A 27,505-nucleotide genomic window follows, 5' to 3' on the forward strand; every position below is an offset into this window, starting at 1 on the left:
AAAAAAAAAAAAAAAGAAAAGAAAAAAAATTCCCAGCAGGTGGGGTTTCTGTGAGTTCAAGGCCAGCCTGGTCTACATAGTGAGTTCCAGGTTAACCAGAGCTATATGGCAAGACCTTGTCTCAAAAAAATAGGTTGTGCTAGAGAAAGAGACAGACAGAAGTAAATTCTTACTTAAGTAAGTTACACTAAAACTTCAGGCTTACAGAAATAGTTAAACCTGAAAGTTTTAAAAAGACACCAAAAAGCTAATAAACATGCTGACATCCTAAACCTCACCAATAGTTCATTTAAACAAGACGTCACCATTTTACCACTAGGCTGGCAAAAGCCAGGCTGAGTGTGTGTTGTGCTGGCAAGCACATGGGCAGCAGAGCGCTCAGTCCACTGCAGGCTGAGCCAGGTAAAGGAGGACAAGCTCTACCTCCCCACAGGCCGCAGCATCAGATGCCTGCATCCCAGCTGCTCCAGATGACGGCCAGGGAGAAGAGAAAGAGCAAGAGCATTAGTAACAAAATAAGCCCTCGTGTCTCTCTGGAACTCTGTTTTTGTTCTATCATCCCTTTCCTCGCTCATGAAATGGCTAAGTCCTCTTTTAGTTTTGAACTTCTATCACCACAAAAGAAATGGTGACCCATTTCTATATTCTAGTACTCTGAAAGCTTAAGGCAGGAGGAGCTAGCCTCAACTAGATGAATGCCTAGCTACCCTGAGATATAAAAACAAACAAAGGAGTCTCGAGCTGAGGGTGTCACTCACTTGTCAGAGTGCTTCCATGCACGAGGCCCTGGTTTTGACCTTCAGCACTGCATAAACCAACCACAGTACACACCTAAAACCACATCTCTGGGGAGAAGGCAGAGGAAGGGGATCAGAAGTTCATGGCCATTCTCAGCTATTTAACAAGTTTGAGGCCAGCCTAAGATGCATGAAACCCCGTCTCAAACAAACAAGGCAACCCAGTCCTGGCAAGGCTTGGTGATACCTACCTACAGTTGTAACTAAGTGTCAAAGAGTGGCAAGTTACAAACTAGCCTGGCCACCAGAAAACAAAAACAAAACAAAGCAAAAAGTGGGGGAAATAGCTAGCTGGAGGTGGTGGTGTATGCCTGTAACCCCAGTACTCAGGGAGTCAAGAGGCAGGCGGACCACTGTTGAGTTCCAGGCCAGCCTGGTCTGCAAAGTGCGCCCAGGACAGCCAGGGTTTGTTACACAGAAAAACCCTGTCTCAAAAACAAAACCAACCAACCAACCAACCAACCAAAAAAAAACCATCAACAACAATAAACCCACCACCACCACCAACAACAACCACCAAAACAAAACAAAAAACCCAAAACAAAAAACAAACCAACCAAACAATATCCCAAACAAACTAGCCTGGGCAAACTGACAAAATCCAGAAGGTTGGCTGGAAGGAAGAAGGAAGGACCCACATGCAGACCCCTAAATATCACTTTGTATCAGTTTTTAAATCTGGCTAAACCAATAAGGACTTCCATTTTCAGCAACAGTGTATCCGTGGTGGACAATTGTATAGTGCACTGTCTGGCCTGTGCCTCTCTCTCCTCACACGCGGCTTGTCTGTGCAGGCCTCTAGGCTCTACTAAAGTAGCCGTGAAACTTAGGTGCTTAATAGAAACTGCAACTCTTACCTCCCAAGTCTAGGAGAGTCCTGTCCCTTACATCCTCAGCAACCAGAAGGATGCCAGACCTCATGGTTCCCAATCAGGGAAAATCAAGCTGCTGGTGACTCAATTTACATTTTCTGAATGTCTGTGCTTGTCTGTTAGCTAGCTGCTTCTCTTTAATGACGTATCTTTGTTTATTCATATTAGATTTTTCTTGAAATAGTTTTTTTGTTTTTTAAGATTTATTTTTATAGCCAGGGGCCAGCACTTGGGGAGGCAGAGGCACGTGGACCTCTGTGAGTTCGAGGCCAGCCTGGTCTATGGTCTACAAAGAGAGTCCAGAATAACCAAGGCTACACAAAGAAACTCTGTCTTGAAAACAAACAAACAAACAAACAAAAAACCCAAAGGTTTATTTTTATTATTCTCTGTGACTATCTGTATACATGTATACCCATGAAGTTGCCCTTGGAGGCAGAAGAGTGTCAGACGCCCTAGAGTTGGAGTTGTGAACCATCCCTCATGCATGCTGGAACCCAGGCATGGTGTGGAGGTCAGAAGACAACTCTGTGTCTTTCCTTCAGTCTTTATAAAAAGGTCTCTGGGGATTGGTTGGGTTTGCATGGCAAGTGTGGTGCCTGCTGCGCCACCTCACCAGCCTGAGCGCTCACCTTTGACCTTATGCTACAGGTTTCTCTTCCAGTCTTTTATTTTTTTTTTTTAATTGCCTGGTGCATGTTGTCATATAGGGGTTTTGTTTTCCTGTCAATATTTATTGGTAATAGTTGTTTAACATGCATGTTTATGTGTGTGTGCGTGTGTTTGTCCACAGCAAAGCCAGAGGACAACCTCAACTTCATCCTCATGAACAACTCTTCCTTCTTTGAGGTAAGGACCTCACTGCCGGAAACTTAGAAATTTAGACTAGACTACCTGGCAAGAGTCCCTGGGGTACTCTGTCTCTGCTTCCCACTGGGATTACCATGCCCACAGCTTTACCTACATCTTTATGTGGGCACTAGAGACTGGATTCAGATGCTCAAACTTGTAAGTCCAGCACATCACCATCCATGCTCCTTCGCCAGCCCTCCTGGTAGTATTTTATAAATATATATATATATATATATATATATATATATATATATATATATATATATATATTAATTTGGGCTGAAGAGAGATGCTACAGCAGCAAAGAGCGCTCACTCTGTGGTCACAAGGCTGGAGTTCAGATCCCATCACCGCGTAACAAGTTCTGCATCCCCCAAACACCTGTGACCCCAGCTCTGAGCAGACAAGAGGACTGCTAGGGTTGCAGCAAAACCCCATCTCAAAGGACCAGATAATAGCGACGGAGGACGCTCACACCCCAGCCTGGCTTTTAACACACACTCAGGCATGCGCACCTGCACGCATATATGCACATACACAAATTAGTTAACTTTAAACAACCCTTAAAGCCAAGGTTATTCAATACTCAGGGTTGTTTTCAAAACATTAACGTACATATAATATATTTTTGTGTAAGGCGTAGGATAAGCACCCCAAAGTCACTGTGCTAAGACCACTTAGGAGCAGTGTCTCCCTACTCGCCCCCACCCCGTTCTATGGTCCCACCTCTGCACATGTCACACTCCCATTTAGACGCCTCTGCTTACTGTGTGGACCGTCCCTCCTGCCACATGGCTTCAGGACATGGTTCTGAGGAAGGTAAGAGCTCTCCTTCCTTGTGTATACTTCTGCTGGCTACTTTGGAGCCACTGGTGATTGAGGAGAGGACAGAGAACACAAAGGAGGCCCAAGAGTGAATAATACCATTTCTTAAGGCGGAAGTAACAGGTATGAGGAAAACTTCATCCAGCTATACACATATGCAAGAAGGACAGGGACAGCAGCTCTGGAGCGAGAAAGCTGGCCCGCCAATGACTACGCACTTCCCTCCCAGGGAAAATGGGGCTGTAAAAAAAATCTTAATTCAGAACATGGCTGCTCTGGTAAGGGATCACATCTGAAGACCTTTAAGGAAGGTCTGTTTGATCCTACTGGAATACAGGCACAATTTTAATCCCAGGAGACAAGTGGCATGCAGATGTGTGAGTTCAAGGCCAGCCTGATACAGGGCAAGTTTCAAGTACAGAAAATGCTTAGGTCCAGGTGTTAGTATTTTGGAACACAACCTGCTCCTGTGTTACCCAGCAACCTATGATGTCATCATGTATCGCCAGGCAGGTGGCCACACCTGGAAGGTGTGGTTACCTTGCCCCTTAAAGGGCTAACCCTGACACGTGGTCACTCTCTTACTTTCTCTTTCTCTTTCTCTCTCTTTCTCTTTCTCTCTCTCTCTCTCACTCCCCTTCCCCTTCCCTTTTCTTTCTCTCTCCCCACCATGTCCTGCTTCCCACTCCCTCCTTACCCTCCTAATAAACTTCTTACAGAGAATATCAGTTAACCAGCCTCATATTTTTTTAACTAATAACACCAGCCACGGTGGTACACACCTTTAATCCCAGCACTCAGGAGAGAGAGGCATGCAGATCTCTAAGTTCTGCTCAGGCAGTTCGGTTGAGTGAGTTGAGTTCAGGGCAGCTCAGTTCGTGGAATTCAGAGGCAATTTTACTGGGAGAATTTTACAGACAGAGGTTGAAGAGGGAACAAGCTAGACAGAGGTGAAGACAGTATGAGCCAGAGAATCAGAAGGAGCCAGAAGATTAGAACAGATTGCTAGAGTTAGTTTGAGGCCAAGCAGAGCAATTCAGTCAGAGGAGAAAAAGAAGCTAGATTGAATAAGTCAGCTTGGAGAGGAGTTTGACCCAGAAGAGCTGAGTTGAACTAGCCAGCCAGAGTTCAGAAAGAACCAGTAAGGGTGAGATTATTGAGCAGTAAATCTCAGGGGCTGAAAACATTCTAGGCCTACATTAGATTGTGTGGAGGCTAGAAGCTTTTAGGACTAGGCCTAGGTTAGCAGACAGCAGCAGTAAGCCTGGGATATGCCAATTACTTCAGGCAAATAAAAGTTTCTTTTATAGAGGGCTACTAACGAATTTCAAACATGGTGGAATGCTGTATTAGCTACTCTGCTGTTGCTGTGAAGACACACCAAGACCAAGGCAACTTTCAGAAGAAGTTTACTTGGCCTTATGGTTCCAGAGGGATAAGGACCTATTATGGCAGAGTGGAGGCATGGCAACCTGAACAGGAAGCTAAAGGCTCACGTCTTGAACCTCCTGCATGAAACAGAGGAGAGTGGACTAGAAACGGCAGGAGCCTTTTAACTCTTAAAGCTGGTCTCCAGTGACACACCTCCTCTAGCAAGGCCACATCTCCTAAGCCTCACCAAACAGCACTACTAACTGGGGACCAAACATTCAAATGCCTAAGACCACGGAGGACATTTACTAAAACCAAACCAGATAAGATCCAACTTTTAGGAAAGTCACTCCACTGACTTAAATAAATAAATAAAATGTAAAACTCTATGAGCTACAAGAATGCTGGGACACCACTTACACCACTGACTACCCCAGTCTAGAAGCCATACGGGTAGGCCACAGGAAGCAGTAATTGTGGTAATGACACACAAGAAGACTGAGGACTGGGAGCTACTTAGAGCAGTCTATAGAACTTGGTGAAATGACATTCTTTCAGCTTGAGAAAATGAGTAGCCACCGGTCTAGTTACTAAGAAGGACAAAGCGGAAGAAGGAAAGGCACACAGGTTGGTGGGGGAATGAGGAGAACAGCCCAATTCAACACAGAAAGATGATGGGAGCATTTGAACAGACGCAAGTCTGTGGCCACACCACCCCAATGCACTGAACTGTTTTCAATGAAACATAAATAAGATACATGGGACAGCTGGTGCTTGAAGTACCATAATTGGGAGGGAGAGGCATGAGATCAAGAGCTCAAAGACAAAAATCCCAGCACTTTGTGGGAGGCAGAGGCAGGTTGAGCTCTGTGAGTTTGAAGCCAGCGTGGCTTACAAAAAGTAAGTTCCAAGACAGTGGGACTGTTACACAGAAAAACAAAACAACAACAACAAAGAAGACATCCTTGGATGGCTCAGCAGGTGCTCTCAAGCCTGACGACCTGAGTTTGATCCCAAGGACACACATGGTAAAAGGAAAACCAACTCCCAAATTTGTCCTCCGACTCCCATACTTGTATGTCATGCGTGCACAAATGCACACATACACAGACAGACCACACCACACAACAAACAAAAACAGTAATAACAAGAAACAACAACAACCAGGACTGACAGATGGCTCTATAGAGAAAGAGCTTGCCACAAAGAACCTCAGAAGCCCATGGCCAGCTGCCTGGTATACACAGTGAGGAAGAACAAGAGACCCTGTCTTGTGACAGGCATGGACTAACAGTCAAGATTCTTGTACCACATATATGCCACGGTACACGCACACCCATACGCAAGAACACAGACATCCTATACACACACTAGTAAGTAAATGAAGCAAGTGGATAATAGCTCAGTTTTGCTCTCCTTTTTTTTTCTTTTTAAAATTAATTTATTTTTACTAATTGCAGTTTATTCACTTTGTATCCCAGGTGTATCCTCATCCCTTATTCCCTCCCAATCCCACCCTCCTTCCCTCATCTCCTCCCATACCCCTTCCCAAGTCCACTGATAGGGGAGGTCCTCCTCTCCTTGCCTTTAGCTTCATTCTTTAAACTTTAGAATAAAGGGCTACCTAATAGCTCACCTCCAGCTCCTGCTTTGGTTTGGTTTTATTTTTGCAATGCTAGCCATTGAACTCGGGGCTTTATGCATGCTAGCCAAGTGTGCCACTGTAAGGCTACATTCTCCAGGCCCTGTTTTATCATGCAAGCTAACTTCACACTAAAAATTCTAATGTTGCTGGGCATTTAAGGCATATGTCCTTAATCCCAGCACTGGGGAGGCAGACGCAGGCAGATCTCTGAGTATGAGGCCAGCTTGGTCTACAGTGAGGTTCCAGGACAGCCTGTCTTGAAAAAAACAACATCAAAGAATCCTAACTTCTATTTTCTCCGTCTTTTTTTTTAACTTGAAAATGTTTATGTGTATGGCTATTTTGCCCGCATGTATGCGCACCCATGCATACCTGGTATCTACAGAGGCTAGAAAAGAGCACTGGGTCCCCTGGACCTGGAGTGGCAAATATTTGTGAGCTGCCATATGGATGCTGAGAATCAAGCCCAGGTCTTTTGGAAGGGCAGCCAGTGCTCTTAACTGCTGAACCATCTCTCCATCCCTCCAGCATCTCTTTAAAAACAAAACAAAACAAAGCAAAAATCCTATCCAGGCATGATGGCCCATAATCCCAGCACTCAGAAGGCTGAGGCAGGACAATGGCGACTGTGTGCCCAAACTGGGCTATATAAGGAGATCCTGACTTGAAGAGGATAGGGAACAGGCAAAGAAGAAACGGAAAACTCCGATTTTCTAGAGCACAGTAATTCAGCTGAAGGAGTAAGCCCCTCCAGCAGACACACTGCTGGCCTTTGGGCAGCCGGTTCCCTAACAGGACCTACATGACTTCTCGGAGCCCCCGAGTTTACCTCTAATCAAAGCAATGATCACATCCAAAAACTAGGAGAAAGCACCTCTCAGCGTAAGCACGTGGTCTGGGGCTTTGTACGGATTATGAATTAATTCGCCTGCTTGCTGACATTACGAGCTGACACTCATGTATCCCAAGATGATGTGTGTAACCTTGCCTAAGAAATTATCCATGATTGGCTGGTTAAAAGGCCTAACCCTGGGCAGGGCAGAAGGAGGTAGCCGTGGCTAAGGTTTGAGGGCTTTGGGGACAGAAAGATCAAGGGAGAGAGGAGGAGGAAGGAAATGGAAGCCATGATGCATTATCATGGAGAGAAGCACACCGGTGGCATGGATGGAGCAAGTGGCCTACATGGGAGAATAAGCAAGTATTTATGGAATTATGGACTGGAGGGAGCCTGGGATGGGGCGAGGAGGTGAAAGTAGTGTAGAGGGTTCATATCTGCCCTGCTCCAGGTAAAATAAGGCTATTCTAATATCTCAGTGTTTGTGTCTTTTATTGATTATAATAGCAGGTAAGATAATACTGCCTTAATAATTAGAGGGCAATAATAAGAATTATTAAACCATACTGTTAAATTAACAGCAACATCTAAGTGCCACGGTCCATCTCTCCGATAGAAAAAAACAAACACAGCATGCATCACATATTGGTTACGTGTACTGGTGATAGGAGACCCTACCCTCGGAAGATTAATATTTAAAGCTTTGGTTCACTGCACATGCACAGTCTTAAGTGGAATGGAGTCAAAGTCTGGCGCTTTTTAAGAACAGAGAAAATTTGGACCTGACTTGATACTAAGCATTTTTTGTTCTAATGGCTCCTGGGTTTTGTTTTTAGAGGTGCGTTACATTTTCCAGGGATGCACTGAACACTTACAGATGGTTAACAGGATATCTCTAAGTATGCTCTAAGTTTGTTCTAAATATGGAGAGACAATGACAAATGCTGTCAACTATGTGGGGGAAGGGAAACCCTCATATAATCTAGCCACTTTGGAAAATATAGTGTGGCACTTGCTTAAAAATTAAACACAACCATCCCACATGGCCCAGCAATTCCATTCCAGTCCTGGGTGACACCCAAGAGAAACAAAGACATACAGCTTCACAAATCTGCATGTGAACGATGGTGGGAGGGTTATTTACTGTAATAAAAAAGACACAGAGATGGGCATGGGACACTCCTGTGGTCTTAACACTGGGAAGACCGAGGCAGGAAAACACAGGGCAGCTAGGCTAGGCAAAAGGTCATCAGCCACAGAGTGCAGTAGTATTCAACAATAAATAACATCAGATTACTGACTAGGTCAGGGAGATGGCTCAGTAGGTAAAACGCTTGCCACACAGGCAGGAGGATCACTAGGACCCACCTAAAGCCAGATATGGTAGCACTCATGTGTAATTCTAGCATGTATGTCTATTAGAGGCAGAGACAGGAGAATTCCCAGAAACTTGCAAGCTAAGCTAACAGATAGAAGAGCAAACAAACAAACATTAATTATCTGCCTCAAACAAGATGGGACACCAATTCTGTCCTCTGACTTCTACATGAACACACATACATAAACAGATATAAACACAGGCACACAGAGTACATGTTCACACAAAAGATAAAATTACAGCACCATGGTACAACATGGGTAAACCTAAAAGGTATAGGAAGCCAGGGATAAAAGCCTACCTGCTGTGCAACTCCATTTTTCATGAAGTAGCTGGCAGGGACAACCCTATGAACACACAAAGTAGAAGTATGTTTGCTTGGGCATAGAGATAAAAAGGAGATTGAAAAGTCAGTGTAGGAGATCTTTGGAAAGCAACAGAAATGTCCTATGGCTGGGTAGTAGTGACAATTATAGTAAATAATGAGTAATCACAAACACCTAATAATTAAAATATAGGACTTTAATGTATAGAAATTACACCTCAAAAAAGTTGCTTTTAAAAAGTACAGAATACAGCTAGGCATGGTGGCACATGCTTTTAATCCCAGTGCTCTGGAAGGCAGAGGTAGGAGGATCTCTGTGAGTTTTGAGGCCAGACTGGTCTACAAAGTGACTCCAGGACAGCCAGGGCTACACAGGGAAACCCTGTCAAAAAAAAAAAAAGGTAAGGAATATATAGAAAGGTCAAAGGATAAGAGAGATAGAAAACAAAGAAAGTCCATTTAACATGAAGGGTCTTTTCTAATTTAGAAAACTAAAAAAGCTGAGGATAGAAAGGTGACATCAGCAGGAGAGGGGCAGGGGTAGTTGCTAACAGCTACTGGAGCCTCAACACAGACATGGGGTTCATTATACATCGTGCCAAACCCCGCGCACTTACAATTGTCCCGCTAGAAGTTCTTGTAGAGGTCAATGCTATAGAAATGGCTCAGAGGTTAGAGAATGCACGGCTCTTGAAGAGGGCCCGAGTTCAGTTTCCAGCACACACGTGACAGCTCACAACTGCCTGTATTCCAGCTCCAAGGCAACCTGCTCTCACATGCACGCACACACACACACACACACATACACATGAAGAAAAATAAAATGAATCTTTTTTTTTTTTTTTCAAATCAATGCATATCCCTGATATTTGGTGATCACTTCATGTTCTTGCCAGCCTGGGTTTCTAAACTGATCAATGCTTCCCAACTGTAAGCAAAGCAAGACCGTCTCCTGCTTCTTTAGCAGGCCACCTGCAGGTAAATGTCCTTTCCTTAGGCAATAAATTAAGACTGTCTAAGAAAAAAGATTCTAGTATCGATTATAGAATAAGCTTAGGAAACATGTTACAAGAGAGAAAACCATCAAGTCATATGGCACAGGAGAGAATCGGCTGCCAAAATACTCTACGTTTGCTTCACAACATATAAAGATTGATATAGAAGGTTGGACTACACTGGCCACAAAGACTGGCTAATAAGTATTTCTCAAATGGCACTTTTACAGTAGAAATGTTGGGCAGGGAACCAGAAGACATGGTCTTAATGTGTCCTGTATAATGGTTTGTTTCTAATTCCTGAGCTTTATGAACTCTGCTACGTTATGTACTCAATAAAAACAATCTGTGAAGCTCAAAATGAGAGAACTTAGAAACCAGAGGTTCTTACCCCAGAGTGATTAACCTGCAAACTGGGATCCGCTGATAAACCGCACCAGGATTATGAAGCCCCAGTGGCCTTCAACAAGCGATTCTCTGGGAAGAGCTCTACAGCTTTCATTGAATTTGCAAAAGGAGCCAAGACTGACCTGTACTGATGTGGTTAGAACCACTTTTCTCGAGACCATTTCAGTTTACAAACACGAGCTGAGAGCTAAAGTATGCCTGTATGGATCGGACCAGGTTTCAAACCTAGAGTCTATACTCTTTTTCCCCCCTTTCTTTCTTTTTCCAGACAGGGTTTCTGTGTGTAGACCAGACGGGGCTCGAACTCAAGAGACCCGCCTGCCTCTGCCTTCCAAATGCTTGGTTAAAGGCATGCACCACCACGCCCGGCTTGTCTGTACTCTTTAAAACTCTACATACACAGCCTTGGCGCTTCACGCCTGATGCAACATGTTTTTACAAAGACCGCTGTGTCAGGTCCACAAACTTCTTGGAACCCTGATTATTAGACAGATGTACAGGGCTTTGAGTCACAATGATGTAATCTTCTGTTCCCCAGACATATTAACCTGCTGACAGTCATGTATAAACCTTAGAGAACTTTACACTGTGGGTTACCATAGCGGTCCCTTGTGTTGATTCCAGGCCTGTCATAAACATCTGCCTTAGACAACGACCATAGAGAAAGAAAAAGCCCCACTGCTTAAAACACTCTGGACACTGAGTTTAAATTCTCAGGGTTGTTCTTTCTTTCTTCTTCTTTTTTTTTTTTTTTTTCTTTTTGAAATCAAGGCATGTATTTCAAGAAGGATTTAAATTCCTCTTGAGGACCCTCACTTTGGTCAGTCAATCAGGCACCCTAAAACCAGCAAGGAAACAGGCTAAGATTCCGCACAAGTTCAAAGCGCCAGATCAAGGAGCGCAGAAGGGCGGAGTTGGCAAACAGGAGAAACTGGGATTAAAGTTGTGTAAGGGTGAGCAGGGAAAGGAGGTTACCACCAACGTGGAATCCAGGGAAGCCAGCAGGGATCGTAGGAGCGGCCTCCCGGGCCCTTTGGGATTCTGGCCGCGGCTGGGCCCCTTCCCTCCAACCTCAAACCAGCAAGGACCAGACTACCCTAAAGGGCCGCGCAGACTCTTCGCTCAGGACACGAACTTGGAGACCCCGCAGGGCCAAAGTTGGCTCAGCCCGGCGCAGCGGACGTGCCCCGGTCTCCATTCCCTGACCCTGCCCACAGCCCGCCAGTCCTTACTTTGAGCGCCAGGTGGTGGACGCGGCCCAAGCCGGTGTCGACCAGCAGCTCCAGCAGCGCCAGCAGCGGTAGCAGCCGCAGACAGAAGGAGCCCGAGCGGCCGAGGGGTACCGGGACAGCCATGTTTGTTCCAGCATCACCAGCTGCTTCCTCTCCCAGCCACTTCCGGGTCAAAGAGCGGCGTCCCGGACGTGCTCTGGAAGGGGGCGCGGCTGCCGCCTCTGAGGCCCCAGGGATCATCTTGCTGGAAAACGCAGCTCTGCGGGACCACTGAGATACTCTTCAGCTGCCTTCCTCAGGACGGCTTCCGGTGAAGCCCCTGTGAAGACGCTGAAGCGTTTGCCATGACAACCATGGCGGGGCAAGCCCAACCTTTCTGCCGCGCCGGCACTGGGGAGTGAGGGACCTGGACCAAAGGTTGGAACCCGCACTGTCTGCCGCACAGCCCCTGGAAGCTGATTGGCTTGTTTGTCGGTGATACTACCTTAGAAATTGCTGTCTTGTATTAGATCCCTTGCATTATTATTATCCTAGGCCTTTTCCACAAACCGCAGGCGAAATAGTTGCAGAGATAGGATTTATTGAGTCCATATGAAGCAACCCACTAGGCTTTTTTTTTTTTTTTTTTTAAACTGTCATTTAATCTTTGGGACAATCTAATCAGATAAGAGGTAGGTGTCATAGTTCTCCGATGCTCTACCTAATCTCTGAGAAATGCTCATCCTGTCCAGGCTGAGCTGGCGATCACATGGAAATTTTGAACTGATACGTCACTTTGTCTCATGTGATTTCATGCCACCACTAGAGTCTGAGCGTTAATGTTTTCTATTTTAGAGTCTGTGGAAACTTTGTTTCTGGTTCTTGGAACTTCACAGAAGGCCTTGATAGTGGGTCCCCGATACCATTGTTTATCAAGGTCTTACAGGAAACAAGCTTATTAAAATTGCTGATAACCAAATTTGTTTAGTTTTTAGATTCTTGTTTTTAACTGGACACACTAGTAATGTGTGCTTTTGTGTATGTGTGTGAAACTATTTAGGCAAAACAGGACATAATAAAACCACAAGCCCCCCATTACCAGGTAACTACCATTGCACAGATGTGTTGACACCTACAACAGAATCAGATTCCTAAATCTTTTTAACTAGGAACAGGGTATATTTTAAAGTCTTGTTTGTTTACATATACGTGTGTGTGTGTGTGTGTGTGTGTGTGTGTGTGCGCGCGCGCGCGCGCCATTTGCAGGTACCTGAGGGGACCAGAAGACGGTGTCAGAGCCTCTGAAGCTGGAGTTACAGGCAGTTGTGTTTTGCCTGACATCAGGAGTGCTGGAAACTGGACTCCGGTACTCAAAGAGTAGAAAGTACTCTTGACCCCTGAGCAATGTCTCCAACCCAACATGATAGATCTATAGCTGTAAATACATAGAGATAGGAAGGGAATTCAGCTTGTTCTTATTTATGTTGTCTGTGTGTACACATGCCATGGAGCAGGTACCCAAAGAGACGAGAAGAGGGCATCAGATCTCCGGAAGCTGGAGTTACAGGTGCTTGTTAATCACCCAGTGTGCTTGCTGGGGACCCAAAAGCCAGTCCTCTGGGAGTACAAGAGCTCTCACCCGCTGAGCCATCTCTCCAGCCCAACATGTTCAAATTAATGACACAAAGCAGTCAAATTAAAATTTATTTATTTATTTATCTATTTATTTATTTATTTATTTTCATTTTTAAATTTTTTTTTGCTTGGAACTGGGAGGTGATGGTGCAGGGAGGCAGAGGCAGGCAGACCTCCCAATTCAAAGCCAGCCAGGGCTACACAGAGAAACCCTGTCTTGAAAAAAAAAAATCACTTGGTTGGGGCTACCCTGTCTAATAAAAAAAAATTATAGGGGATGCTGGAGAGTTGGCTCAGTGGTTAAGAGCACTGTCTGCCCTTCTTCCCAAAGGTCCCGGGTTCAATTCCCAGCACCCACATGGCAGCTCACAATTGTCTGTAACTCCCTTTCCAAGGGATCTGACACTTTCACTCCAATGTACATAAAATAAAATTTAAAAATAACAAAATTAAAAAAATAATCATAGGAGGTGCAGAACTGGAAGTGAGATGGGGCTCCCGGCTGAAGAAGGTCCTAGGTTTGCCTCTGTGTGAACCATCTTCATAAACTGATAAATCCCCTAGTCCTTCCCTTAACTAAAAAAACCAGTCCAAGTTCAGTTACACCCTCTTCAAAGGCAAAAGTAGAACATGAGGTGGAGGCTTTAGTTTATCTTAAGGTTGTAGTTTATCTTAAAATACCTTTAAGTTTCATGGGAGGGAAAGGCGGTGATTACTCCTGGTGCCTGGCCTTCCCTTCCCCTTGGGTCTTGGGCCATCTCTTATGAGTATGCAATCTTCCACGTTTGAACAGGAGTTTCACCTGATCCCACCCCCTTTCAGATAGGGAAACTTGGAACAGGAAATTCTAGAATTAATCTTTTGCAGCCCTACTCAGAAAGATGAGTAATTATTTTCTGAGTGAACTTAATCACTTATGTGATCTATATGCATGAAAGTCTTATGAGGTGTGTATTTTCTTTTTTCAGATCAGGTTTGGTTAGGTGAATTAATTCAGAGGTGGTCTGTTTATATAAATGACCCACCAGCAGAGGGTTTCAGAACCCCTGGAGCTGGAAGGTGGTACTGAGCCTCTGGACACAGATGCTGGGAACCAGGCTCAGATCCTCTGTAAGAGCAGTACACACTCAACCGCTGAGCCGCCTCTCTAGCCTCAGCTTTCTGATTTTTATAATTTTGTGTTTTAAAAAGGTAGCGAGCTTTGACCCTGTGTTAGGGAGCCTGGGGTAAAAGTCTGCTGTTGCGGAGGTAGCTTAGTAGCCTGGCATGTGCATGAATGAGATCTTCGGTTTGGTTCCCACACCAGAACATTCCAAAAATCTTGAAAAAGAGAGAATGAAAAAAAAACAAAAAAAACAAAAAACAACGGATACTTTGTTTTGGGAAGCAAGAAGGTTAAAGACAGTTAAGAAAAAATGTAAAAATTTCTGTGTATGTGTGTCTGAGTATGTGTGTGTGTGCACACGCAAGTGCAGTAGTCTGCAGAGGCCAAGAGGGCATCAGATCCTCTGCAGCTGGAGTTACACACGGTGGTTGGCCACCATTAGTGCTGAGAATGAAACTGGGTCCTCTAGAAGAGCAGCCGGTGCTCATAACTGTTGAGCTATTTCTCCAGCACTACTTAAATGATTTTCACTTAAAAAAAAAAAAAAACTAGTAAGTTCACAGATGACTTTTTAAGTTAAATTTTCCTTTTTGATGTAGGATTGACCCAAGGCTTCATGCATGCCAGACAAGCCCACTGAGCCATATTCCCATCATATTTTTACTTTTTAAAGTCAGTTCCCAACCGATAATAGTCAGGGCTAGAGAGATAGCTTGGCACTTACTGATCTTGCAAAGGACTCGGATTTGTTTCCTACTACCATGTGGTGACTAGCACCAGTTCCACGGGATCCAGTGGCCTCTTCTGGCACCATCACACTTACATACATGCAGACAGACATACACATAGATATAATAATAACAACAACAACAATAATAATAGCCAGGCATGACAACACATGCCTTTACTTCGAGCACTCAGGAGGCAGAGGGAGGAGAATCTCTCTAGGCACTGTTTTTTAAACTCTGTTTATTTGGGGTTCCTTAAGCCTCTACCTTCCCTTCAACCCCTCAGCCTTAGGTAGGAGAGAAAGAAGGTTAGAAGAGAAAAGGTACATAGATATCTTTAGACTTAGTTCCAGCTGGTTAAGCTTTGGTTCTTTGGGAAAATACCAGTCTCTATCTTCAGGATGTCTAGCAGTCCAGCAAGTGGCAAACGCTGCAGCAGGATGAACAAACAGCATCCTTCTCTTCCATCCATCTCCTCTAAGCCTCTTCCTCTCTCTGGGCTCTAGTATTTATACCTTCCCAGAGTCCTCAGAATTCCACCAACTCTAGCTGGCAAAGACTACACTCCTCCTGAGCCCTATGAGGCAGTTATCAGCTGTGGATAAACTAAGGCAGCCCCATATTCCACACTTGGGATTAAAACAAAAACCTGCTTACATACCATAACTGAGGTTTTGTTTTGGCTTGATTTGGTTTTTTGTTTTGTTTTTTTTTTTTGTTTGTTTGTTTTTGTTTTGTTTGTTTTTGTTTTGTTTTGTTTTCTTTTTTTTTTTTTTGAGACAGGGTTTCTCTGTGTAGCTTTGGCTGTCCTGGACTCGTGTTGTAGACCAAGCTGGACTTGAACTCACAGAGATTCACATGCCTCTGCCTCTTAGAGTGCTGGGATTACACGTGTTCCTCACCTTGTCCAGCCTGAGTTTTTGAAGAAACCAAAACTTCCACTATATATCTCTGTGGGTTTGGGACCAGCCTGGTCTACAGAGTGAGTTCTAGTACAGCCAGATCTGTGTATGAGACCTTTTTTCAGGATGATGATGATGATGATGATGATGATGATGATGATGATGATAATGTGGGCTGGAGAGGTGACTCAATGGCTAAGAGCACTTGCTGCTCTTCTGGAGGACCCAGGTTCAGTTCCCAGCACCCACATGGTAGCTCACAACCACCGTCACCCTAGCTCCAGAGGATTCACTGTCTTTCTCCACTGGTACACCCCAGCCCCCCCACACATAGACACATAGGTAAAAACAAAAACCAATAAACAATAAAGTTCAATGTCACTTTTTAGAAGGTGCATCTTTAATTTGACTAGCACTAAAAATCAGAATGTCCAGGTATCCTCAGTTCCTCTCAGTGCTGGTACAATGCCTATTCCAAAGAAGAATTTCTCTTGTCGTTGTATTAAGTTTTGCCAGACCTTAAAAGTAAATCTTTAGGGTTCCTTCATTTTTAACCGTGGGAAGGATGACCGAATCTCTATAAGCATATACCAGGCAGACCTGCTCAGTGGGCTGTGAGAATGTCTATCTTCTCATGTTTGGGAACCCTGTGGACTCTGGTATTTTGCAGTCCAGAGGAAGGAGCATGGAAGACCCCTCATAAAGTCTTTGAAACTTGGTACAAGGAGTCAGGTGGAATGCTCTTCAAACACTGGGTCCCAGAAAGGCCTAACACGTGACTTGTGACTTCTGAGTTTCCAGAGGTCATTTGCGTAACCAGGATGCTGCAACAACATACCTTGAGCAACAAAACAAGTTCTGCCTGCTTCTCCCTGGCAGCGCTTTCCAAGGGGCATCGAGGCAAGGCAGGGACTTGAAAAGCCTGGAGGTCAACAAGGACACAGCTCCTAGACCCTGGCTTTGAGTCTTGTTCTTGTAACCGCCGGCCTTTCCAGCTTGCAGGATCAGTTCAGGGTTGCCGCTGGTAGGAAACAAGTGTCTCAAATCAAACTTGCCGTTTGGATACAGCGTGATGGATAACAATTAGCCTGGGCTCGGACACCGCCTTTTGTCCACTTGTCTTTCCTTTTACCAAAATGTTTGTTACATTCATGTATGTATGTGCTGGGGGAGGGGCACATGCCATGGAGAATATGTTCGGGTCAGAGGATAATGTTTAAAAACTGTTCTCTCTTTCTGCCATGTGAGTCACAGGGTCAAAACTCAAGGGGCCAGGTTTGGAGGCAGCTCCTTCACCTGCTGAGCTGTCACACAGGTCTGCTTGTCTTTTCAGAGGAGTCCTTTCAGACCCCAAAGCTAACACAGTGGAAGGAACCGGAAGCTCGTGGGGCCTGGTAACAGTTGGCTCTGTCTTCCAGATTGTGTTGGAGAATCTCAGGCATCTCCTGGGACACAGAAGAACCCCTTGAGAGCATCTTCCTGGCAACTGGGAAGATGTTGGTCCAGTGACCCCAACACACCTTCAGTGGGCTGCAGGTAGACAAGAGATGAACCTGAGAATCAGCTTTCAACCCGGGATACTGTATGCAACCTGCTCAGCGTGTGGCAGCCTGAACTTCATTTTTTCAGAGAACCCAGCAATCTGGTGTTAAAGTGTAGTTGTAGTTTTAAGACTGCATTCACTAGAAAGTTCCTAGTGTTATCCTGTCCTACTTCTTGGCTGCTTCCTGAGCATGTTCAGCTGGTTCTCAATTTACCATGGCTTAACCAACAATTGTGGGCTTCCTAGAATACTAAGTGAAATTATTTTTAAACTAAGGTCAGTTCAAGGCCAGCCTTGGCTACTTGGTGAGTTTGAGGACAGCCTAGACTACATGAAACTCTGTCTTAAAAAAGAACAACAACAACAACAAAAGCCCGGAAGTGGTGGCACACGCCTTTAAGCCCAGCACTGGGGAAGCAGAGGAAGGCAGATCTCTGTGAGTTTGAGGCCAGCTTGGTCTACAGAGTGAGTTCCAGGACTACATAGAGAGACCCTGTCTGGAAAACAAAACACTACTACCACCAAAAAGAAACAAAACAAAACACAGTAAACCAGGCTTGATGGTGCACTCTTCTAATCCCAGCACTCAAGAAGAAGATCTAGACCAGCAGATCTCTGTCTAGTCTACATAGGGAGTTCCAAAACAGACATGGATGTACACAATAAAAAAAAAAATGGGTTTATTGAGACTTAACTCCATTGTAAGTTGAACTATGGGAAATTTTAAGCTAAAATAGGATAGAGACTATTCGAAACAAACGAAAGGTCATTGGGAAACTTCAGTGATAGACCACTATCATCTGTCCTGTTTTCCTGGCTTGGGGGTCTAGCTGTAGCAGCAACTTTTGTAAGACACTGCTTCCTTGCTGCGTCACACAGGGTCAAAGGAAACCTGTGCCTGTGCCCTCTTGGCTAAGCGCTTTGCAGATACTTTCTTCTAGTATTTGGAAAGGTCATGAGGTCATTGTTCATTGTAAGAGAGGAAACTGGGGTCTGGAGACGGGAGGCCCTGCAGCTGCCGGCACTGAGCTCTGCAGAGCTGAGCCTCACGACAGCATGTGTTTGCTGGGCATTTCAGCCTCCTGGACGTCTGTGAAACCCCTTTTGTGAATGAGGAAACCGAAGCTCAGAGGCTGTAAGTTGCCAGAAGCCACACACTTAGCAAGGACTGAACACAGGGATCTCCAACAATCATAAAACCCCATCTGCTCCGGAAACCCCAGTCTATCTGCCACTGAAGAAGTACCCCATGTGAGATGTCCATTAATCCTAAACAGGGTTAGAACTAACCAAATAAATTTGCTTCAAACTACTCAGAAATGGTGACTGAAGCAGGAGGATCACCTGGCAAAGTTTTGGGCCTCCAGGCTACAGAGTAAGATCTTGTTTCAGAAAAAAAAAATCAGTAAAGGCATTTCCCATCAAGCCTGGTTACCTAAATTCAGTTCCTGGAACCCACATTGTGGAAGGAGGAAAACCAATTCCCACAAGTTGTTCCACACGCTTGCTGTGTGTCCACACCCACTCATACACAGCTAAATGAATAGATTCGTACAACTGCGTTAAAAAGAGAGCAACCAACCAGCCAGAAGCCTGAGCAGATAGTGTCTGGCTGTTTGTCCAGATGCCTTCTTTCAGGGCTAACCCCGTCCATGCCATCAGATCATTCGAAGACAAAGGCAACAACTTCTTCTTGGTTCAAGGTACAGCAGGTGTGTGGCTGTGGTGAGGTCAGCATTTGCATAGAGTGAGCACACCCCTGCTTAAAAAAAAAAATCAATATTGCATTTATGGTTCCTTTTCTGAAGCTTTGGCTCAGGCATTCTCCAGTTGCCTTCCAGACTTAGCCCAGTGAAAGATACTTTAGGTGTGCTCAGTTACCTGGGCTCCTGCAGCTCCCCTTTGGCTTTCAGAGGCTCCGTAAGGGAACACTTTCTGCTTACTAACATAAAAAGTTTCATCTTCAGGCATCTCTCCTGCAGTCCCTTCCACTTCTTTCTCTTTAGGGCACAGGCTGCTTTACCTCCTGGCTAGCCTATTTTATTTGCAAGTGGTCACGTTAGTTTTCTGAAATCGAGATTAGATCATTTTGTGAACTGGAAAGGAAACAACAAACAAGCAGGAAGATAGACATAGATGATGTTGATGAGCTGGCAGGGTCTTTCGAGGTTACTGGCCCTTTCCAACTTGGAGCAAATAAAACCCAGTGGCATTGTTGGGGCTGGGGAGATGGCTCAGCGTGGCTAAGAGCACTGGTTGCTCCTCCAGAGGACCTGGGTTTGACTCTCAACACCCATGGGTGAGTCACAACCACCTGCAGTTCAGTTCCAGGAGATCCGACACCCTCTCTGGCCTCCAAGGGCACCAGACATGAACAGTGGTGCAGTGATATACATGCATACAAACACCCGAACACATTCAAAAAGCAAAACAACCCCCAGGCATTGTTAACACTGTTTACGTTTCCAAGCCCTTTCAACTCACCCTAGCCATTAATCTGCCTTGGCCGGGAGGCGGCTGGCCATCTGACTCTTATATATCCAGCTGTCTAGGGAGTAAAGAGTGCTCAGACCTGGTAAATGTGGGAGCTAAATATTTAAACAGACACAAAGGATGGGGGCAGGGGCTTGTAACTGACGAAAGACAGACCGAAATAGTTTTGATAGTTTCAATGTAACTACCCAGCAAAGGAAGTAGGAGGTCCTGAGGTTTGAAGCAAGACTCTCAGCTCCACCTCTCCTTCCTTTTTCTTTCTCTCCTTTTACTTTTTAAACAAATGTATTATTTTGTGCCTATTTTTGTTCTTTTGAGACAGGGTCTTGTAGAGATCTACCGACCTATGCCCCTCACCACACCACCACTGTTGTCATTGCTATTGTTATTTATTGTAGTCAAGGTTTTACTTCGAAGTCCAGGTCAGCCTGCTCGGCACCTGTGATAGGGCTCACATTGGCCTGGAACTTGTAGCAATCCTCCTGCCTCTGCCTCAGGAGGGCTGAGACTACACGTACGGGTCACCACCCTTTAAGGAGAATTAACGTCTTGGAATTAAAAGATGAACAGGTTCAAGAGAACAGGGAGTAGAGAAACGGTCTAGAAGAGGGTCATGGCTCTGGAGGAAAGGTCTCAGCAATAGTATTGAGAGAAAGAAAAGTGGAAAAAAGGACTTGAGGGATTCTGAGGAGACAGTTGGAAGGCCCCAGACTCCCGACAGCTTGTGAGAAATGACATTCTGTAGAGCTTTGGAAGAGTTAATGAGTGGTCCTCATTCCGCATCGGACACCCACTGGCCAGTTCACCTTCTTGGTTCCCACCACTAGGCCGGGACTGGTAGACACAGCCTCCTTTCGGCAGCTGGGCCTCTCCTACTACATGCGGGTGACGTTGGTCCAAGACCACCCAGCCAATGAGCGCGAAGGCTGGGTTTGACCCTTCCAAATTCTCTGCGGGCCCTTCAGAGAGCCTGCTGTCCTTCAACGAGGTGACAGAGCTTCACTGCCGAGATTCCTTGCTCAACAAATAGAAAAGGGCACAGATTACAATTTGGGGGGCGTACATTTCCGAGTTTCTTCCCTAGCTTCCGGGGTCTGCCGTGTTGCTGTTTTCCTCCCTGTGTTCACAGCGCACCGACGTCACGGTTCCAGGCCCCACTCCCACGCGAGCTGCCGGGCTCCTTGGGCCTCTGCGGCGGCTGAATAAGGAGAAGCCGCTCCGGGAGCCTCTAAGGTGGGCGTCGGTGACGACGGGGCGAAAGTTCTGAACTGCAAAGCGGCGCTGGGCGCGGCAGATGGAAGGCGGACCGCGACGGAGCGTCGTGATCACGAGCGGCCCAGTCTGCAGGCAGTGAGCGCGGGCCCCGAGAGCGTGGAGAGGTCCTGAGGGGCTCGTCTCCTTCCAGACCCCTGGCAACCCGGTCCGAGGGAGCCTCGGGGCGGGGCGGTACGCGGGAGCTGTCAGACCGGCCCCGCCCCGCCCCGCCTCGCCCCGCCCCTCGCCCCGCCCCGCCCCGCCCCTCGGCTCCGGTGCGGGGCGGGCGCGCTGCGGCGGGCGCTGCTGCTGCTGCTTCCTCGGGCCATTTTGCTCCGCGCGGAGCGACGAGAGGTGGAGAGCCGGGGCCAGAGGAGGCGCGGGCCGGAGAAGGCGGCGGGCGACGGGCTTTCCGCATCCGCAGGGTCCGGAGGGCCGCAGCGATCGCCGGCGAAGAGGGTCCGGGGCCCCTTCCCGGTCCCTGCACCATGAGCTGGGGCACCGAGCTCTGGGTGAGTGAGGGGCCGGGCCGCGGGCGGCCTGGGCGGGTGGCGCAGCGAGGGGCCTCGGCGTGCGTCGTCGCCCAGCGCGGACGGAACGCGGATCGGGTGGCCCCGGCGGCCTGGAGGCGGCCCGGGGCTGGGTCCCGGCTCCCGGAGCGGCAGCCCGCGGGCAGTCCCGGGGGGCGTGGGGCCCGCGCGCTGCGGGGCTGCGTAATTGCGCGCTCCCTTGGTCGGAGCTATGGGGCCAATCTGTGCTCCGAGGTGCGGGCGGATCCCGCGCTGCTCCCGGGGGCGGGGCGGCCTGGCGGGCGCGGGGTTTGGGGTCTTGGGTTTTGGGGTGCCTGGAGCGAAGGGTGAGGTCTTCCCTCTGAAAGTGAGGACTGTAGCCCTGGGGCTGTTGGGGCGCACTTGTAATTCTTCGGGGGACAGCTCAGATTCTGAATTCGAGGGAGCCGCGGCTCTAGTCGGGCAGACAGCAGTAGGGGAGATCATAGGATACCAGGGAAGAGCGGGTTGCGGAGGACCGGTTTCTGTCCTGCTGCCCAGAGAAAACGAAACGGTTTCAAAAGGGGATGGCCTCTCGGGGATCCTTCCTTTGGGGGTGCAGGTGGTTTAGCGAGCTTGTGCTGGAAACCGTCCCACCGAGGGCGGTCAGAGGACGCCGGGGCAGCTCTCAGGCAGTCTCCGGGAACGAAAGGCCGTTGGCCGAGGGACAGGGCCTGTTGCCCTGCCTTCCTCTGGACGCAACCTGGGAAAGGCTGGGCATAGGCTGGCGGCGCAGCCGGGTGAAGGTGGGGACGAAGCCGCGGTTACTGCGCCGAAACGTGCCAGTGATGGACTCCAAACTGCCCGCTGACTACCTTTCTGAATTCCATTTGTGAAGGGTGTGGAGGAGAAAGTGTGGGGTGATGTTGCCATCCAAGATGAGGCCAAGAAGCGTCATGTCAAAATAAAACAAGATTAGGGCAGTTAGAGAAATGCAATGCGTCCTCCTTAATATATATATATTTTTTTGCCTTAATTGTTTTTACATAACCATTTCTTAGACGATAGCAGCTTCTGTTAGTACCGGAATCCCGAGCAGTGGCTCCTGTAAATTGAGATAACTCATTTCATAAACATCCTCTGTCGAAGGGATTCCCATTCATTCAGCTGTCAGAGTGTCAGGTGGTGTGTGCGCACACCCATTTTGAAAGCAAATTAACACATAATTTGAAGCACTTGTGCAGACCTCCATTAGGCAAAACTGTCCGCCTTTCAGCGCTGTTTTCTGTTTTCCCGCGGTTTAGTTTTTGAGTTGTTGTTAGTAGGTTGGTTGATTTTGAGTGTGTGTGTGTGTGTGTGTGTGTGTGTGTGTGAGAGAGAGAGAGAGAGAGAGAGAGAGACACCTGGGGTGGGGGGCACATCAGAAGTCATGGTGAGCGACAGAATAGAAGTCCGGGCATGTGGTCCCCTCACTCCATCCATACCGGAAGGGAGAAGATCCATGGTTCCCGAGTGACTTAGGGAGGTGGACGTTTGGTCGCGTGTTGGTGGCTGTTCTAGCAGCGGGTGATCCAGAAGAGGGCAAGTGGCTGCCGGAAGAACCGACAGCATGGCTGCCCTTCCTGCGTCTTTTGGGAGTGGAAGACAGGAAGTCAAGCCCAGGAGCCAGCCGTGTGGTTCACACCTGTAATTCCAGCATTGGAGAGGCTGGGGCAGGAGATGTCTGTGAGTTTGCATCCAGACTGGAATACATAGCGAGCGCCAGCGGGGCTGCATGGCAAGACCCTGTCTGAAAAAGCAAACCAAAAAGCTGCCAAAGATGTTCCTCCGTGGTAAAATACTTGCCTGGTGCTGCCAAGATGCTGGGGACAAATCGAGACTGGAGGTGCAGAGAAAAACCAGAATGCCTGGGAGATATGTTTAATGGCAAGAGAGATGAAATATTTGGTTTTATTTTATTTGGTAACCTTGTGAGTTTATTTATAACACGTTGGCCAGCCATATTATATATGAAGTATATGACAATGATAAAAGGGTGGTTTAATTCTTGGTTTTGTTTTTAAGGCATGCTGAGTACAGGCCTTTGCCTTTGGGTAGCTTATAGTTTAATGGAGGGAATGCGTGAGCATGTTATGACACTATCAAGAAAAATTTGCAAAATTCAAATTTTAAGGCAAAAATGTCCACTGTCAGTTATCTTGGCTTTTTGAAAACAGTTTTCAAGAAGGAAAAAGAAAAGAAAGAAGGGAAAGAGATAAAGCCAGCCTGGAGGAATGAAGCAAAGCAGGGCAGAAGAAGCTGGCTGTGTGTCTCGTGGTCAGGAGCTTGGAGATGTGCAGAGGGCCTGGCGGCCAGGCCAGGGCCCTGATTAAGGGTTTTCCTTACATGGTGGCTTTGGGACCTCGCTCATGTGTAATGAGATAATGATGGGGCCCAAAAGCCTCACTTGCCAGAATGATGCTTCTAGATGGAGTAGTGCAGTTTGGTGGCCATGAGTGACTGGTGGCAGGTGGCTGCAGCTCTCGTGGACCTTCAGTGATATTAACAGATTTTACACAGTCTAGGGACTTTAGTGAAAGTTGATCAAGGCCGTAAGAAAACTTCTGGCTTTGATGAGAAGCCCTCTCTTAAGCCACATCCTGGTAGGAGTAAGACCCTTTTCTTCTTTCTTTCTTTCTTTCTTTCTTTCTTTCTTTCTTTCTTTCCCACTTTAAAGCAGAAAGCATTCACAGTCTAGGTGAGCTTTGATAATTTGTAAAATGTTATAAGTTATGAGGAAGTTATAAAAGTTGTATTTTTGTATCAAAGGAGTGTAATAAAACCAGGCCTACTGGTCAGGTCTGTAATCCCAGCTGGAGGGAGGCTGAGATGGGAGGACTGAAGGTTCAAGGCCCGCCTGAGCAACTTCAGGTGAGAGTTTATGTCAAAAATTGAGAACACGGAAAGGGTTGGGCACATAGATCAGTGGTTTGCATAGCACACATGAAGCCTGAGTTCTACCCCGGGTACTGGCGAGGGGAGAACGCAAAACAAAATATAAATGGCAGCTTTTAATTTTTTTTTTTTTCAAAAATTTATTTATTTATTTATTTATTTATTTATTTATTTATTTATTTATTTAAAATCTGCTTTTGTTTGAGACAGGGTCTAACTGTGTAGCCCTGGCTGGCATGGAGCAAACTATGTAGATAGGCTGGCTTTGAACTCACAGAGACCCTCCTGTCTCTGCCTCTGCCTTCTTAGATCACAGTTTTTAAAGTGATTAGGTTAAAGCTGAAACCTGAGCTCAATGATAGGTTGCTTGCCTAGCTTGTGTGAAGCCCTAGGTTCATCCCCAGTGTGGAAAGAAAAAAAAAAAAAAAAAAAAAAGGAAAGAAAAGAAAGTCAGTTAATTACAAATTTCAACAATCATCCTGTAACAGGGTTATAATAAATCATTTCTGTAACTATATAGCAGTGAACATACCTCAAGCCTCCACGGTTTTTGTGCGGGATGAAGGGCGGCACTTACCCTCCTGGCAGCACATGCAATATAGGTTTAATGTCCAGGCGGGGACATCAGAACCGCAAGGGACATCTATGTTTCTACAGAAGATTTATCAAAACAGAGCCGGGGTATAGTGTATTGGTGTAGCATTTGACCAGCATGTGTGAGCCCCTGAGCAACTTGTTGAGATTGTGTTTGTGTGTGTAATGTATATAATATATATAATTGTTGACATGTATATGTTTAATATATGATTATACATAATATGTATGTGTTCTCTCTATATGTATTCTTAGACGCCCTAAAAAGTAGGCTTTTGTAGAAATGTTTGAGATTCCAGTAAAAGCGAGTAGGTGATACAGAGATTGTCACCTCCCCCGTACTCCTTGTCCCCAATGAACACAGTCGAGCTACGTTCCTCTTTCATCTTCTACATATGTGCTTTGGCACCCCCCCCCTCCCCACTCCACATAAACACACACACATAGGAGAATTGTTTTTGAAAAGCAGTTTCCTCTCGTGGTTCATGGCATGCTGGCCCAGTAGCTCCGGGAGTTATATTAGGACACTTTATAATGTATTAAGGTGTTAAACCAGGCAATACTGATTGTTTTCAACCGGAAGTAGTGAGGATTAACAGTTTCTGGTTGGGAGAGGTGCGAACTCTTTTGCCTTGACTTCTAAATGGTTGTAGACCATTTACAGTGCTCTGGAAACTCTTCCTCAGAGTTCTTTGAAGGCCTTTGCCCTTCAGAGGTTTCTGTAGGAGAAACCTGAAGATGTGCACAGCAAGGTCGCCAACAGGGACAGTGGTGACCCCAGGTATGCTGAAGCAGAACAAAAGGGCCTGGGAAGAGAGACTAAGCCTCGCTGAATTCAGTCACCTCTGTTTCTTCCTCTGGACAAGCTTGGCACCCAGGCCTCCTGCCTAGCAGAAGTTAAGCAAAGCCGGCACGCCAGCAACCCAGGGACCATGCAGTCAGCTCTCACTCTGCAGTTTGTGAGTTTGTTCTGAAACCGTGTGTGCACTGTGTTTGGGCTAGGGAGAGCATGTTCTCAAGCATCCTCTGAGGCTCTGCATCCCCCATGCCGACTGTGGGATGCCCTGGAGCTCGGGCCTGGCGAGTGCTCTGCTGAAGCGCTGCCCCCCCCCACTCCTACCTCAGCTCACTCGACTTCTAGCCCCACCCTGATGCCCTGTTTCCCTGCAGGCACCACTCATGCTTATTCTGTCAGTACCGCCCACACGTAGGAATAAGGCTTTATTTTGATACTGAAAAATTGCACACTCCCAAGAATACACAGATGCCCTGGGAAATTAATCTAATTAGATTTTAGAATGTGGGCGTGAAGTCATCAGGAATTTGTACGGAAATATTTGTTTCCTGTTTCAGTGCCATGAATGCATATGGAGTAGGCTCCTGGTGTGATAGGACATTTTAAAGGCAGCTTCACACTACAGGGCTCAGGCTGGTCCAGAACTCATGATATAGCCTGAACTTTTCTCCCTAACTCAGGAAATCTCCTGCCTCACCTTAAGTGCTGGGATTAAGAGTGTGAGCCACCACACACAGCAGAATATCCACCTTCTTTCTGGCAAAGGGCATAATAGCTTTTACATTCAAACTGTAACTTGGGACCTGGGTTCAATTCCCAGCACCCACGTGCTGGCTCTCAGCTATTTGTAGCTTCAGTCGTGGGCAGTCCAATTCTCTCTTCTGACCTCTGTGCTTACCAAGCATGAAGGCACCGCCCAGACAGGCACGAAAACAGAACACCTAAAATTTCATGTGTATCATAAAATTTAAAAATGAAAACAAGCAAGCAAGCAAGCAAACAAACAAACAAAAAAACCTGTAACCCTGGCTAGTAAGCCCTTGCTGCCAAGCTTGAGCTGCGTTCCACACTCAGAGCCCACAGGGCGGGAAGAGACTTGACTCCTGCAGGTTGCCTTCCACGTGCTGGCTTCAGCAATGCAGGCGGCCCCTGCACACACGCAAATTAGTGAAAAAAGAAACTGTGACATCATATCAGCTGAGCGGAGGCTAGACGGAGGCTTTGGTTAGCGTGTACTACTCTAGTAACTGGAATTGTGGGGTTTTCTGTTTGCTTGGTGGGGGGGGGTGTTCTGTTTTTATCGTTTTTGTTTCTCTGTGTGGCCCTGGCTGTCCTGGAACTCACTCTGTAGACCAGGCTAGCCTGGAGCTCACAGCGAGCCGCCTGCCTCTGCCTCCTGAGTCTGGGACTACAGGGAGGGCCGCCATCGCCTTGCCTGTTGGCCAGTTGTTCTTCTTCTTCTTCTCCCTCTGCTTCTTCTTCTTCTTCTTCTTCTTCTTCTTCTTCTTCTTCTTCTTCT

At 46.6% G+C, this 27,505-nt stretch overlaps 2 protein-coding genes across 16 annotated transcripts in view; one reads left to right on the forward strand and one right to left on the reverse strand.

Annotated features, from left to right (window-relative positions):
* The window catches only part of Gpr107 (G protein-coupled receptor 107), a 54,245-nt gene extending 42,566 nt beyond the window's left edge, over positions 1–11,679 (reverse strand). The window contains exon 1 of the mRNA XM_055599742.1: positions 11,477–11,679. Coding sequence (XP_055455717.1) covers positions 11,477–11,658 — 182 coding nt within the window. The 5' untranslated portion in view covers positions 11,659–11,679. The remainder of the gene's footprint in view (positions 1–11,476) is intronic.
* Positions 11,680–21,489: 9,810 nt separating this feature from the next.
* The window catches only part of Fnbp1 (formin binding protein 1), a 111,617-nt gene continuing 105,601 nt past the window's right edge, over positions 21,490–27,505 (forward strand). For all 15 annotated transcript variants that reach the window (XM_055600946.1, XM_055600944.1, XM_055600945.1 and 12 more), the window contains exon 1: positions 21,490–21,686. In XM_055600946.1, coding sequence (XP_055456921.1) covers positions 21,663–21,686 — 24 coding nt within the window. In that variant the 5' untranslated portion in view covers positions 21,490–21,662. The remainder of the gene's footprint in view (positions 21,687–27,505) is intronic.

This window comes from Psammomys obesus, unplaced genomic scaffold (assembly GCF_907164565.1).
Source record: "Psammomys obesus unplaced genomic scaffold, mPsaObe1.curated_primary_1811, whole genome shotgun sequence".
Taxonomy (NCBI): domain Eukaryota; kingdom Metazoa; phylum Chordata; class Mammalia; order Rodentia; family Muridae; genus Psammomys; species Psammomys obesus.